This window comes from Carassius carassius, chromosome 23 (assembly GCF_963082965.1).
Source record: "Carassius carassius chromosome 23, fCarCar2.1, whole genome shotgun sequence".
NCBI lineage: Eukaryota > Metazoa > Chordata > Actinopteri > Cypriniformes > Cyprinidae > Carassius > Carassius carassius.
The window spans coordinates 30,000,095-30,014,359 of record NC_081777.1 but is presented as its reverse complement, the minus strand read 5'-3'; the positions used below and the strand labels follow the sequence as shown (position 1 = coordinate 30,014,359).

Here is a 14,265-nt window from a genome sequence, read left to right as displayed (position 1 = left end):
TAGTATTTCTATTGAGATTAGGAGCAACTCCTTTCATCACAACATCAAAGACGAGGCAGAAGTAAAAATTCTCACCATGGTAAAGAGATTTTGATGGAGCAAACACACAAGTTAATTTAGCACATTGTCAACAACAGTCCCATTGTGCCAACTCTAAAGCTATCCTGTCACTCATGAAGATGCTCTGTATGGTGCATTTCCTGCTTAAGGAAAGTAGGTTTTCTCAATAATGTTAGAGCTCAGTCTTCTGGGTCAATCTGTCTGGTGCAGGCAGACCATATTAATCAAGCAGGATTTAGCCACTATCACAACAAGTAATCAGGATGTCTAATTTTAGAAATCAAAGGTTTTTTTTTTTTTTTTTACACTTGAAGCTTAGTAATCTTGAAAAGGAGAAGGGTTGCAGGGGTCGGTGGGTGTCTCATCATACTGAGTGAGTCATAGAGAGCATTTTGATTGTCTGAATTTTCCTCTCTATCTGGAGTAAGCTGGAACAGAGGTGTCATTAATAGCTGTCTGACTGTCTCTGCTGGCTCCTGCCTTACTTGTGTAGCCGGGTTACGCTGTTTTGTCACAGGGGAGAGCCAGCCTTTAGAAGAAGAAAAATATGTGTGTGTATGTACAGTACAGACCAAAGGTTTGGAAACATTACTATTTTTAATGTTTTTGAAAGAAGTTTCTTCTGCTCATCAAGCCTGCATTTATTTGATCAAAAATACAGAAAAAACAGTAATATTGTGAAACATCATTACAACTTAAAATAATAGTTTTCTATTTGAATATACTTAAAAATAATAATTTATTCCTGTGATGCAAAGCTGAATTTTCATCATCATTACTCCAGCCTTCAGTGTCACATGTAACATCCAGTCTATCACATGATCATTTAGAAATCATTCAAATATTCTGATTTATTATGTGTTGGAAACAGTTCTGCTGTCTAATATATTTGATGAATAAAAGGGTAAAAAGAACCGCATTTATTCAAAATAAAAAAAACATTTTCTAATAATATATATTCGAATAATATATTTTCGGTTGCACTTTATTTTACAGTACGTGTACTTACATGTACTTATAGTGTACTTACATTGTATTTATCTAAGAAAGTTCTGGTAGTACAAGGTAACTACATGGGGTAGGGTTAGGTTTAGGAGTAGGTTCAGGGTTAGTACCTAGTTATTACATAGTTATTGTAATTACTATAATAAGTACATAGTATGTACATGGGGAACAGGACTGTAAAATAAAGTGCTACCATATTTTCTTTACTATCACTTTTCATCAATTTAACACATCCTTGCTGAATAAAAGTATTGATTTTATTTAAAAAAAAGAAAGAAAAAAAAAATACTGACCCCAAATTACTGACCAGTAGTGTATATTGTTATTACAAAATATTTATATTTTAACAACATAGCTTCTTCTTTTTTTTTTTTTACTTTTTATTCATCAAAGTATCCTAAAAAAGTATCACATGTTCTGAAAAAAATATTAAGCAGCAGAACTGTTTCCAACTTTGATAATGAATCATCATATTAGAATGATTTCTAAAGAATCATGTGATAATGATCCTAAAAATTCAACTTTGCATCACAGAAATAAATGATAATTTAAAGTATAATACATTTAAAAACTATTATTAATTATTATTTTAAATTGTAATAATATATCACAATATAACATTTTCTTTCTGTATTTTTGATTAAATAAATGCAGGATTGATGAGCAGAAGAAACTCCTTTCAAAAACATTAAAAATAGTAATGTTTCCAAACTTTTGGTCTGTGCTGTATGTATATATATATATATATATATATTTGTGTATGTGTGTGTGTGTGTGTATATATATTTATGTATATGTATACAGTCATGCCCAAAAATATGGACGCCCTTGGTAAATATGATCAAAGAAGGCTGTGAAAAATTAATCTGCATTGTTAATCCTTTTGATTTTTTTAAGGGGGTAAGTGCACCGTATAGTTTCCTGCTTTTTTTTCCTTTGTCGATCACACCTATGATACATGATGATACACACACACACACACACACACACACACCCTAATACAACCCTGATGCTCTGTTGTGATTGATTTTGCTGTTTTTATGTTTGGGTCCCAGAGACGTCAATGGCAATTAATAAAGGTAATTTGAAATTAACTGTTAATTTTACCTCATATTCTTTCAAAAAAGAATGATCTAATCAAAACCCAGTGATATTTGTTAATATGATCTAGGTCTAACAGAACATGACTTGTTTTGATTGATGAAGCTTATCTCTTTATGGTTTTATTTATCAGCCTTGAAGACATCATAATGGGCGTTGACATTAAAGCTACTTTGCAAATTATGGCTCTGTTGTTCTTGCAACTGGAAGCAGGGCAAGATGAACTGATCATCTCCACTGACAAAGGCAAAGTCAGAGGACTGAGGCTTCCTTTGCTGGGTGGTTCGGAGTATGTGGCGGCCTTCCTTGGGATCCCCTTTGCCAAGCCTCCATTGGACCAGCTACGCTTCAGACAACCAGAGCCTGCTGTGATGTGGAATGGGATACGAGATGCCACTCGGTACTCCAATTCTTGCTTTCAGGTTCCAGATACATTGTACCCAGGATTCCCTGGAGCTGAGATGTGGAATCCCAACACCAGAATTAGCGAAGACTGTCTGTACCTCAATGTTTGGACTCCTTCAACTGACCTCCAGAACCATGCCAGACCCTTAATCCCAGTTATGGTGTGGATCTACGGTGGAGGCTTTTCCACAGGTACCGCATCCCTGGACGTGTACGATGGCCGTTTCCTCAGCCATTCGCAACAAGTGGTGGTGGTTTCTATGAACTACCGAGTAGGAGCATTGGGCTTCCTATCTCTACCAGAAAGTGAGAGCATTAAAGGTAATGCTGGTCTATTTGACCAGCGCCTGGCTCTCAGCTGGGTGTCAAGGAACATTGCCGCATTTGGGGGTGATCCGTCTTCCATAACCTTGTTTGGGGAGAGTGCCGGTGCTGGCTCTGTGGGACACCATTTGCTTTCGCAGGGCAGCCATGGACTATTCATCCGCGCAATTCTCCAGAGTGGCAGTCCCAATGCTCTGTGGGCGGCAGTGGAGCCAGCTCAGGCCTGGAATCGTTCCTTGACTCTGGCTCAGCTTCTGAACTGCCCACTTGGACCATCTGCTGATGAAATGGAGGCTTGCTTAAGGGCAGTTGAACCTGAGAAGATAGTCGGTCTTCAATTTGAAGTCATTCCTGATTCCGTTATAATAAGTGTCCCTTTTCCGCCAACAGTGGACGGAGAATTTCTCGTGGACATGCCGAGTGTCTTAATCCAGTCAGGGCATTTTCTGAAAACTGAACTTCTTTTGGGATTGAACAGGGATGAAGGGACATACTTCCTTATTTATGGCGCACCTGGATTTGGCATCCATAACCAGAGCCTTATCAGTCGAGACCAGTTCCTCGCAGGTGTATCCTTGAGCCTCCCTGGTTTCAGTGACATAGCCAGAGAAGCGGCTGGATTTCAGTATACTGATTGGACAGATGAGCAGAGCAAGCCAAAAAACAGAGAGGCCCTAGGCTGGTTGGTGGGCGACCGCTATATCTCATGCCCCTTACTGGATTTTGCCCGTAGGTATGTCGATAATGGTGGCAGTGCCCGTGTGTTCCTCTTTGACCATCACTCCAGCCTCAACCCCTGGCCTGGGTGGATGGGTGTAATGCATGGGGATGAGATCCCGTTTGTTTTTGGGATTCCTTTGAACCAGGCCTTTGTATTCTCAAAGGAGGAGGAAGCCCTGAGCAGGAGGATCATGAAGCACTGGAGCAACTTTGCTAGAAGTGGGTAAGTGTAAATCTGACACCAAACCTACTTCTAGAGCTTATTTTCTATCTAGATTCGCCCAAACCTGAACATACTGTAATTTACTCACTTTAATTTAGTTTCAAACAGATACTGCACTCTAAGGTAAATTTTTTCTTTTTTTTGTAAAAACTATACCTTAATGGTTCAACATCTTATTTGGGACAATTTTTTCACCTTATCAGCCAATGCAAGATGCATATTAGTACTTTAGAGTAGTAATGTGTAAAATGTATGTACTATTAAGAACATTTAAAGGGTAAATAAGTTACAAAGTTGCCCTTTTGAAGGTACTGCCCCTTTTATTAACTAAAGGTACGATATCACAAAAGAAGTTGTAATTCATTCCAAATCTTGCCCTCTGTAGCTGCTGTCGAAACTTATTTGTGTTGCATATATTCACACATAAAAACTATTATGTGACATCACATCATATGACTTCTGGCATACAAAACATGGATGACCCTTATGGTGCTATAGAAGTTTTCTTTTTCACAAAATAAAAAACTTTGTATGGTGTTGGAATGACACTTTTATTTTTATTTTTTGCTGAACTATAATTTCTTTAATACAGAGAATATTATACTCTCATTTGTGTTTACAAGACTATTTTATGCGTTTGTATATATTTACTAAAAACACTGAGGGGGATTGTTTATATTTATAGCTGAGAAAAATATAAACCAGTGCAGATTTGGAGAAGTTGTTTAATCCATAATATCTTGATGAGACAGGCTTTCATCTGCTCACACTTTTTCGGTTAATGTGTATAAAAAAAATGTCTTGGTGTTGCTGGCAGGCTAGTGTTGATTAGCATTCTCATTTGTTTGGCATAAATTATGGAGAAGCTGAGGCGGCCTTTCTTGTGGCTGTGAGCAAGCTTAGTGTCTTTCAATTAACACTTCATACACTCTTCACGCTGCAGGGGAACGACACTATGCTAATACATCAATGAACATGATCAGTAAACAAGATCACAATAGAACACGCTGAAGTTAATCTTTTCCTGAAAGGGGCTGATTCGCTTATGAAAAGTATTGAGTGTGATTCCTTAAATAGCTTGTTATGAAGACTTTGCTGAGATTCAAAGCCTCTTGTTGTAAAGGACTGCAAGGTGTTCTTTACAAGAGCATGTAAACGTCCTAGCTTTTGAGTTATTGCATTGATTTCTTTGGCTTAAGTTGTTTTGGGGCACAGATGTATTGATGCATCATGGCGCCATTCATAAACTGACCTTTTGGTTGATTTCCTTGCTTGACGTTTCAGTGATCCGAGTGTGCAGGGAGTGGATTGGCCGCCATTCACGCTGGAACATCAGCAGTATGTCACACTTAACACTGGCCTGTCACAAACACTCAGGATGCTTCGAGTCCAGCAGTGCAAGTTCTGGGACAGTTTCCTGCCAAAACTGCAGTATGTCACAGGTGAGAGTCTCAGAATGAGAACAGCCGTCCACCCACACCTCATAAACAAAGAAAATCATGACCCATCCACTTCTGCTTGTCTCTCCAGCTCTGCCCGGCCAAAGTGTCATCTTCTAGTCTCTCGAGGACACCTGTAGTGCAGAACTGGCCAGCTAGTGGAGCTTAATGTGGGGTTGGGGGTGGTTGAGTGTTTCAAAGGCATGGCAATTTTTCACATTTGGATTTTTTCATTTGGCAGGTGCTTTAACAGGGTTCCTGCAGATCCTTAAGCAGTATTCAATTTATTTATTTATTTTTAAGATTATAAAAGTCTTTTTTTTTTTTTTTACTTATTAGAGGTGTTATTTTCTTTTCTTACATGACACTTTGGCTTAGACATATCTAAATGCTTTATGCATTTAAAATGAATTAGCATTGCTTTTTATTTCTATTTCTTTGTGGATTTGCGTGTTCATGTGTCAGTTCATGCAAATTAAAGACAGTGTTTTATATACTTGCATGAAAAGGAATAATCCGCCTCCCTTGCCGGAGACCCAGGTTCGAGGCCCATTCAGAGCGAGTGCGAGGTGTGGCGGTGAGGACCTGGGAGAGAGTATGGAATTATATTTGCTTAAAAAAATGAACATAATTTTTTAAAACTGAACGTAACTTTTTCAGAAACTATCAAAAATATGCCATTACAAAAGAAGAAAAACACAATGAAAATGAAAAAAAATGAACTCAAATTTAACAGGCTTTTCAAATATGCTTCATTCTTTGTTAATGTTTTTCAAAGATTAATTTTCAGTAATCGTGGATTCTGAATGCATTGCCACAGATTTCGCTTACTCTTCGCAGTTTTTCATTTGGTGTTTTGACACAAACCTCTCGTAGGGGCGGGCTTAACAGTGATCTACTCTGATTGGATAGTGAGCTTTTGATGGATAGGTGCTCTCTGACCTGGAAGTACAGGCGTCACTCAGTGGCATGCATATTGGAACGATGAGTTCTCAGGAGAGACACGGAGTGGCATCATCTTCCTCCTCCGCTTGTCCTTCAGGGCAGCTTGAAGTAAGCTTGTGTTACTGAAGTAACCAATAACATCGATACAAGTTTTATTCATCTTACAGTGTGCAAAAGTTCGTTGCGGGTTATTATTGAAATTCACAATGAGGAAGATGATGCCGCTCCGTGTCTCTCCTGAGAGCTCATCTTTACAGACTGAGATGATCGAAGGTCAAATATTATTTATATATTTAGTAATACAATGCACTGCGTATTGCATACAAATCACCGTGAGAGCTTTCCAATATGTGCGCCACTGAGTGACATCTGTAATTCCAGGTCAGAGAGCACCTGTCCATCAAAAGCTCACTATCCAATCAGAGTAGATCACTGTTAAGCCCGCCCCCACGAGAGGTTTGTGTCAAAACAGCAAACGAAAAACTGCGAAGCGTAAGCGAAATCTGTGGCAATGAATTCCGAATCCACCATTAGTGAAAATGAATCTTTGAAAAACATTAACAAAGAATGAAGCATATTTGAAGAGCTTGTTAAATTTGAGTTAATTTTTTTTCATTTTCATTGTGTTTTTCTTCTTTTGTAATGGCATATTTTTGATAGTTTCTGCAAAAGTTACGTTCAGTTTTATGAAGTTATGTTAATATTTTTAAGCAAATATAATTACACACGATTACACACGATTTGGTCTGGAATCCAGGAGCTTGAGATTTAAATGTATACTTTCCTCAAAAGCTGTTTTGTCCCTACCATGAATGGCAAGTACGGTACTTGTTAAACCCATTCAGAAAGTATTCATAAGGTCACATGGAGAAATATGTTGCAGAAATGCTGCTATGTAAAAACACCATACATTTAAAATTAGCGTGCATGGCTTTGAATGCTTCAGTCTTGGCCTTGCATTAATTTGATCCATTATGCATGTATCCCACCATCAGGGTGTTTTCAGGTAAATTAGGTTTGATATTCTATTTGTTATTGAGGACTTTGCTAAAAGATCAACAGTGGAAGCTATTGAAGAGAAACTGAGAATAAAGGAGATAGAGTCTGAAGTTATTCAGGCACCTGCAACTAAACATACGCCTTTTTGTGACATAATATTCCAAAGTGACTTTTTTTCTGCTGCACTGAAGAGCATTTTGCTGTAGTTCCTCGCTCATTTAAACCTTTTTCAACTAAACATGTAGCTTGTGGTTTGTTTCTAGCCCTGCGGTGAGAGATGTGAGCTCTTAAGTGCGTTACTAAACATGAGGTGGGAGAGCAAGTCACAGCATTATGTACTGGAAGCGGTCGCTTGTGCGTTTGTATATTTAAACGGCTTTTGGCACACTTAAAATCATCTTGTAAACCTCGGGCTGTCTTCACAGCTGTCATTACTGATTTAAGCAATGAATAGAGACTGATGCTTTTAATCGGCTTTCTGGAGGTCTTTGCAAGGTGAAGCTCAATAGTGTAGCGTCAGGAAACTCCAGAAGTTCTGGCTGTCAGTATTATCGGTGGTAGAAAACGGAAGAGAATTGGAGTTCCAGGTAGTGCAACCGTAGGGAGCAGAATTGAATTTGACACTGAAATGGAATGAATCGATTCTGATTTGAGTCTAGGTGAAGAAATGTACAGAGAGCTGCAGGAGAAAGCCTTGTCTTGTTTATGTACTGGAGGTCAGACGCCAGTGACCGTGCATACAAATGCACATATGCGCAAATTGAATTATCGTCACTGCGGGCAGTGTGCAGTCTCTCTGGCGCTTGTGACGGCAAAGCCATTCCCGGAGGATTCACAGACGTGCCTACTCTTTTGAGACTGCTCCGCTTGCATACAAACAGTGTTTTTGAGGGCCTAGGAACGAAGAAACCTTATCAGCTTGACACATGAATATGAATTAGCCATGCAACATTCAGTCTTAGTAGCTGATTTTCTGAAGTGCATGTGATTGGGGTCATGTCGAGATGGTAAACTCCATTTGGCCCCTGCTTTTATGCCAAACTGTAGTCTGTAAGGTAAACAGTGATTTATGGTGTCTGAACCAAGTTGACACCCCCCCCCCCATCCCCCACCGGAGCATCCTGGGATTAAATGTCTTGATCAAGAGCATGGGTTGATCGCTCATGGCATGCTACTTCTAAGGATTGAACCAGCTGCCAGAACTAAACTTTACCAGTATAGCAGTCTGAAAATGCAGGTATTAAAAACCTACTACTATCATTGATACAATTCAGCAAATACTAGATATAGAATAGAATAGAAAAAGAATATTGAATGTACATTTTCAGAAATAAGTGGACAATGGTTTAATGAAAATGTTGAACAATACATTTAATCGTTTTAATTAATGCTCAGTTTATTTTGCTGTGTCTAATCAATTTCCTTCCTTTCATCTTTTGTAAAATCCCTTTAACTAACAAAAGCCAGTTTTTTAGTGATAGCGTCTTCCAGGAAGTGACATCATCAGCATGAATGTCAATGAGTGTTAGCAGCAGTTTTACTGGATTCTGTAATTGTTTCCTTTCCATTGTGTAAATAATTAAAGTGCATATTTCTAAAAGTCTGTTATACCGCTTTATAGAAATGCTTCCTTAAACTGCAGCACCGCCCTATTTATTTTTTAAAGTTACATAGTTAAAAAGTTACTGCATAACAGGAACGACTCATTTGTTGAATCATATTTTCTTTTTTTATATTAAATAGAAATTGGAGAAATTTGTTGACTCATAGAATTAAGCACAAAAGGGCTTGTTCCTAATTTTCTAGTGATTCTCTCATTAGTAGCACTTTGTAAAGTTCTCTCACTTGATTTCATTCTAAATACAGCACACACTTATTATACCCTGTTCTGCTCTCTCGCTCGCTCTCTGTGACATGGATCAAGTGACAATCTGTTGCCATGCAAGCCATGAGGCTATTTTCTTTCAACTAGAAAGGGAGCTAAAATAAAAGCACTGAATGCTCTGTTACAATAAGATGAGAAAATTATGCAAATAGAATTTTAACATAAAATTTCCATGAATAACTGTACAGCAGGTAACTACCTATTAACTTGGAATTTGTTTTAATTAGCAAGGTTTTTGGTGACTTTAACGTGTACCTTGGAAATAAATATCCACCATCAGGGAGTGTTTCCAACATTATTTTGGGTTTCAGTATTAAAGACAGGTTGTTTCTCTTGTTTCTCTTTTAAACAGGCCAAAACGTTGAGCAGAGCTTTGAATATTTGATTGAGGTTTTGGTTCTGCTCGATTGAAGTTGAGTATATGGCTTCAAGATGAGAAAATGTAAAGCAATTTATCACTTTTTCATTATGGCTGTTGTTACGATAATGCACGCATGCACCACTGCACAAACTCAGATGGTCATGAGAGCTGTGTTTAGGCTTTCTGAATGTTTCTTGTCTAAATGACTTCTCATTTGCACTATGATAAATATAATATCCATCTATCTCAAGTTTAACCTGTCTTGTTCTCTCTCTCACTCTCTCTCTCTCTGTGTGTGTGTGTGTGTGTGTGTGCTGTAGTGAGTATTGATGAAGTGGAGTTCCAGTGGAAGTCTAAGTTCCACCGCTGGCGTTCTTACATTCTGGACTGGAAGAATCAATTTTACGACTATGCCTCAGTCAAAAAGCAACAGTGTGAAGACCTTTAATGTCTGACCACATTTCCCCAAAAACAGCCCATGCAGTGCACTTAACTACTTCACAAAGCTACAGAAAGCCAGTGCCGTGCATATGGACGGAGAAAAGCTTCTGTGGTTTCTATATCTTCACAATATGGTGCCTTTTTGCTTCCTCTGGGCCTTGTCTGGAAGAGAATAGTTTTTTTGGGAACTAAAAAAGGGTCCATATTGAAATATTTTCGTAAGCTTGTTTAAGTGATACAAGAAAATGTCTAAGCCACACTGTGTATGAATAAATACACTGAAATATATATATATATATATATATATATATATATATATATATATATATACCGTGTATATATATATAAAGCCAGCATAAATGAAAGGCTGTAGAACACATACTATCATGCTGTAAAATATATATATATATATATATATATATATATATATATATATATATATATATATATATATATAAATAATTGTTTTTTTTTTTTTTTTTTTTTTGTATCACAATTACACTTTAGGTTGAAAAAAATACTGTTGCAATGGATTTTAAAACATATTAATTGTGCAAAAATTAGGGAATATTCCCTAATTTTGTTCTACAGCCTTTTATTTATGCTGGCTTTTAATGAAAATGTAAATTCATTAAAAACATTATAGTACAGAAATGTGAATCTAATGACAAATCATTTAGATTTTTTTTTTTTTTTTTAAAGCTTGACCATAAAATGACATTACACTTTATATATATATATGCCACACTTTTAAACTGTACTATTTATGCAATCTGATTATGTTTAATGTTGAAATTTATTCATGATTTGCTTGAGGCTTGTTCCTTGTTTTTTTATCAAAACAGTAATTTTTAATACTTTCCATTCTAATTAATTCTAATTAGAGTGAATATATAGAATTAAATATGAATGGAAGTGGAAATTCTGCATTTTATGATGAAATTCAGGCTTAATGGAGTATTTTTAACACAAAGCTTCCTTCAAACAGTAATAAACTATAGTGTTTACACGGCACATTTGTGGTGCTTTAAATAAGTACTTCTATAATGGAAATGAAGATGAATATTATTGTTGCAGCAACAGGATGCTAATATTACACAATTAGTCACTGTAATAACTCGGTCTGTGCCGGATTTTATGTAACCTTCCTTCCTTCCTTCCTTCCTTCCTTCCTTCCTTCCTTCCTTCCTTCCTTCCTTCCTTCCTTCCTTCCTTCCTTCCTTCCTTCTATCCTTCCATCCTTCCTTTCAGGAGACTTTATTCCCTGAGAATGAGAGCATTATTACTGTCTGTTCTTTTTAATTTGTTGGGTTGACAAAATGTAATCAACTTCTTCCTGTTATTGTATGTATTCAAATATTCTCTTACCTATAACTTATCATTCATCAATTTAATGTGAATGAAATTGGCTTAGGCAATTGAAAAAGTCAGTTGACAAATTTATTAGAAATTGTAACGTAAAGCATTGCTTGTTTTCAGCTGATGATAATGTTACTCCTGCAGATTTATATGATGTGCTCTATTTGAGGCTGCCGGCTACTAAAGAAAACATCTGTAGTGACTCAGGCATTTTACCATCTGTAAATTTACATTCAGATGCTTATACTGCATGCCTCAAGTAATTTTCTAGAACTCCATGTGGCAAATATTCCTCTCATTAGGCCTCAAGAAAAGAAATGTGAGGAGCAAAATCACAATGGGGGATCAGGTTGCTGTAATAGGTGCGTTTTCATTGATTGATGGAGACTGACTCATCTTACATTTAGTGTTGCATTTCTGGTTTTTTTTATTTTGTTTTTTTAGGGGTTTTTTTTGGCTCAAGGTCTGTATTCAGCTTTCATTAGGACTTTGCTTTCTGCAGACCAGTCAAGTTCTTCTACACTGACTAAAACTAACTTTTCATGCATGTTGTATGAAACACTGTAATGAAGAAATAAATAAAATGTTGAAACTGAGATGCATAAAATTATTTTGGATTCAGATACAAGACAAAAACCTCCACATCTGGTCAGTTTCTGTATCTATTTTTGTCTGCCCTGTAATGGCCTAGTTACAGTTAAGACTCCAATCATTAAGAACCACCAAACCTTCAACGGAGCTCCAGCTTTTGTCCCTACTCTTAATAGCCTCTTCCTCCTTTTCCTTTTTGATCACCCTCATCACCAAGCTGATGTTTTTGCCAAGCCAGCTTAAAGTTTGCAAAGAAACCCTCTCTTCTAGCTGCAGATTGCATTTTGATGTTCCTGCAGAGCTATTTTGACATCAGCACTCACATCAAGTGTCACTTTTCACTGTCTGATTATTCAAAGATCACAGCACTGAAATAAATGTGTGTACTTGAAACACAAGCTAATCTGATCACGTCATGTTTTGTTGTGAGACATTTGAGCCGTCTGCAGATTCTAGTTTGTATGTTTGCCATGTGTCCTTGAACTCGCCCTTCCTGCTGATAATATGAAGAAGCCACAAGCAGTTGGCGTGTAATGCTGAGGGTTTAACAGTCAAGCAGGTGGAGTTTGGGTCTGAAATGTCATAGTTGTCCATTTATTCAGTAATCATTTAGGGATGCTACTCGACTGACCTTTTCCAAAGCATTTGGTTAAAGGTGGTACTGTGTTCTGTTATTAGAGGCCAAAAAGAGCTCCCCAGATCAATACAAAAGAAAGTAAAGCACTGTGTAATAATAGCAGGTGCCCTCAATATAATAATATAATAAAAATATTGTCATTTTTTTTAAATGGTTGAGAAAACGGTCACGCATTGGAAATTATGAAAAATTCAGAGTTGTTGTTTGTGAAGTTTATGTAAAGCTGAAATGATATTAGCAGGACTGCATTGTAGAAATTGGAGAAATGTAGCATTAATTAATCATCAATGGATGCTCTGCAGTGAATGGGTGCCGTCAGAATGAGAGTCAAAACAGCTGATATAAACATCAAAATTAATCCACCCTCCAGTCTATCAATTGATGTTTCCAGTTTTTTTACTTCTCCAGACATTAACTGATGGATTGAAATGGTGTTTATTACTTGTGGATAATTAAGATGTTTTTATCAGCTGTTTGGACTCATTCTGACGGCACCCATTCACTGCAGAGCATCCACTGGTGAGCAAATGATACAATGGTAAATTATGAATGAACTAAGTCAGCTACATCTTGGATGGCTTGAGGGTGAGTACATTTTCAGAAAATTAAAATTGATTCGATGTGTTACTTTTTGTTTCTTTGTAATCATTTGTGACCTTTACTAGCAATTTATTAATGAAAATTATTTCACTATACCATTTTTTGACCAATCATTTTGTCTTAAAATGTCTCTAACTGAACTAGATCCTCATATGCAACTATTTGAAATGCTCTTCATGACCAGCAGCTCCAGTAGCAGTCATTCACGCACCAGACAATTAACAGTCCTTACGAGAAGTAAGTGTGTGAGAGATTCAACACTCATGCTGCCTTTGACTTCTCTGGGGAAGCTCCTAATTATGAGTTCGGAAGTTATAATTATGATGTGATGTGCATTCAAGTGATTTTAGTCCGAGTAAAATGAACGCTTTGGGCAATTTCATACTGTATTTCTCTTTCACACTTCCTGAAGAAAACAGGAAGCTTTTTAGCACTAGTGTTCAGAATAAAGAGGAAAGGATGCATGTTAGAGTAGATGTGTAAATCATGCTTTATCTCTGTGTTTTATCATTCGCACGTTGCCATTGAAATTAATTGGAATGCTGTTTAGTTGTGCAAACCTGTGGCCTCACATGATGCATGATGGTATGTGTAGGGATGGGACGATAACCGGTTTTATTGATAACCGTGATAAAATGTGCTGAAGGTTAGTAATATCGTTTAAAAATGAATTATCATTAAAACCGTGTTTGATTATCGCGGTTTTAATAACTCGCTATTAAATCATGTCCAGCCAGCAACAGTCTGACGCAAGCGCAGCGCGCAATGTTTTTTGGGTTTTTTTTCGAGAAGGAATGGCGAAAGTCAGTGACTTTTCTATGCTTTTCTATGCTTCTACACTTTTCATTGTAAGGAAGGAAATGCCACAGAATTTAATCTTTCTTTAAATTAAGTGCATAGAGTTGCTTGTTTTATTAGTTGTTTGTTGATTATTAAATATAAAACTTGCTGAAATGTTTTCAGTGTGAGCATCAACTATTTTTGAACACTTTCATCTCGTTTCAACAAAACCGTGATGATATTGATAATCGTGATAATTTAAGTCACTATAATCGTGATATTACATTTTCATACCATCCCATCCCTAGGTATGTGTGTGTGTGTGTGTGTGTGTGTGTGTGTGTGTGTTTGTGTGTGTGTTTGATTATGACCAATTGATGCTAATTTGAT

The 14,265-nt window shown here is 36.9% G+C and overlaps 1 protein-coding gene across 3 annotated transcripts in view; it reads left to right on the top strand.

Moving 5' to 3' along the window:
• The window catches only part of LOC132101745 (cholinesterase-like), a 34,035-nt gene extending 23,843 nt beyond the window's left edge, over positions 1–10,192 (top strand). For 2 of the 3 annotated variants that reach the window (XM_059506926.1, XM_059506925.1), the window contains exons 2-4: positions 2,300–3,838; positions 5,123–5,280; positions 9,788–10,192. In XM_059506926.1, the coding sequence (XP_059362909.1) occupies positions 2,316–3,838; positions 5,123–5,280; positions 9,788–9,915 (1,809 nt within the window). In that variant the 5' untranslated portion in view covers positions 2,300–2,315 and the 3' untranslated portion in view covers positions 9,916–10,192. Of the gene's footprint in view, positions 1–2,043; positions 3,839–5,122; positions 5,281–9,787 lie in introns of those variants that run through there. The other variant, XM_059506924.1, reaches the window with a different exon arrangement.
• The last annotated feature ends 4,073 nt before the right edge of the window (positions 10,193–14,265 follow it).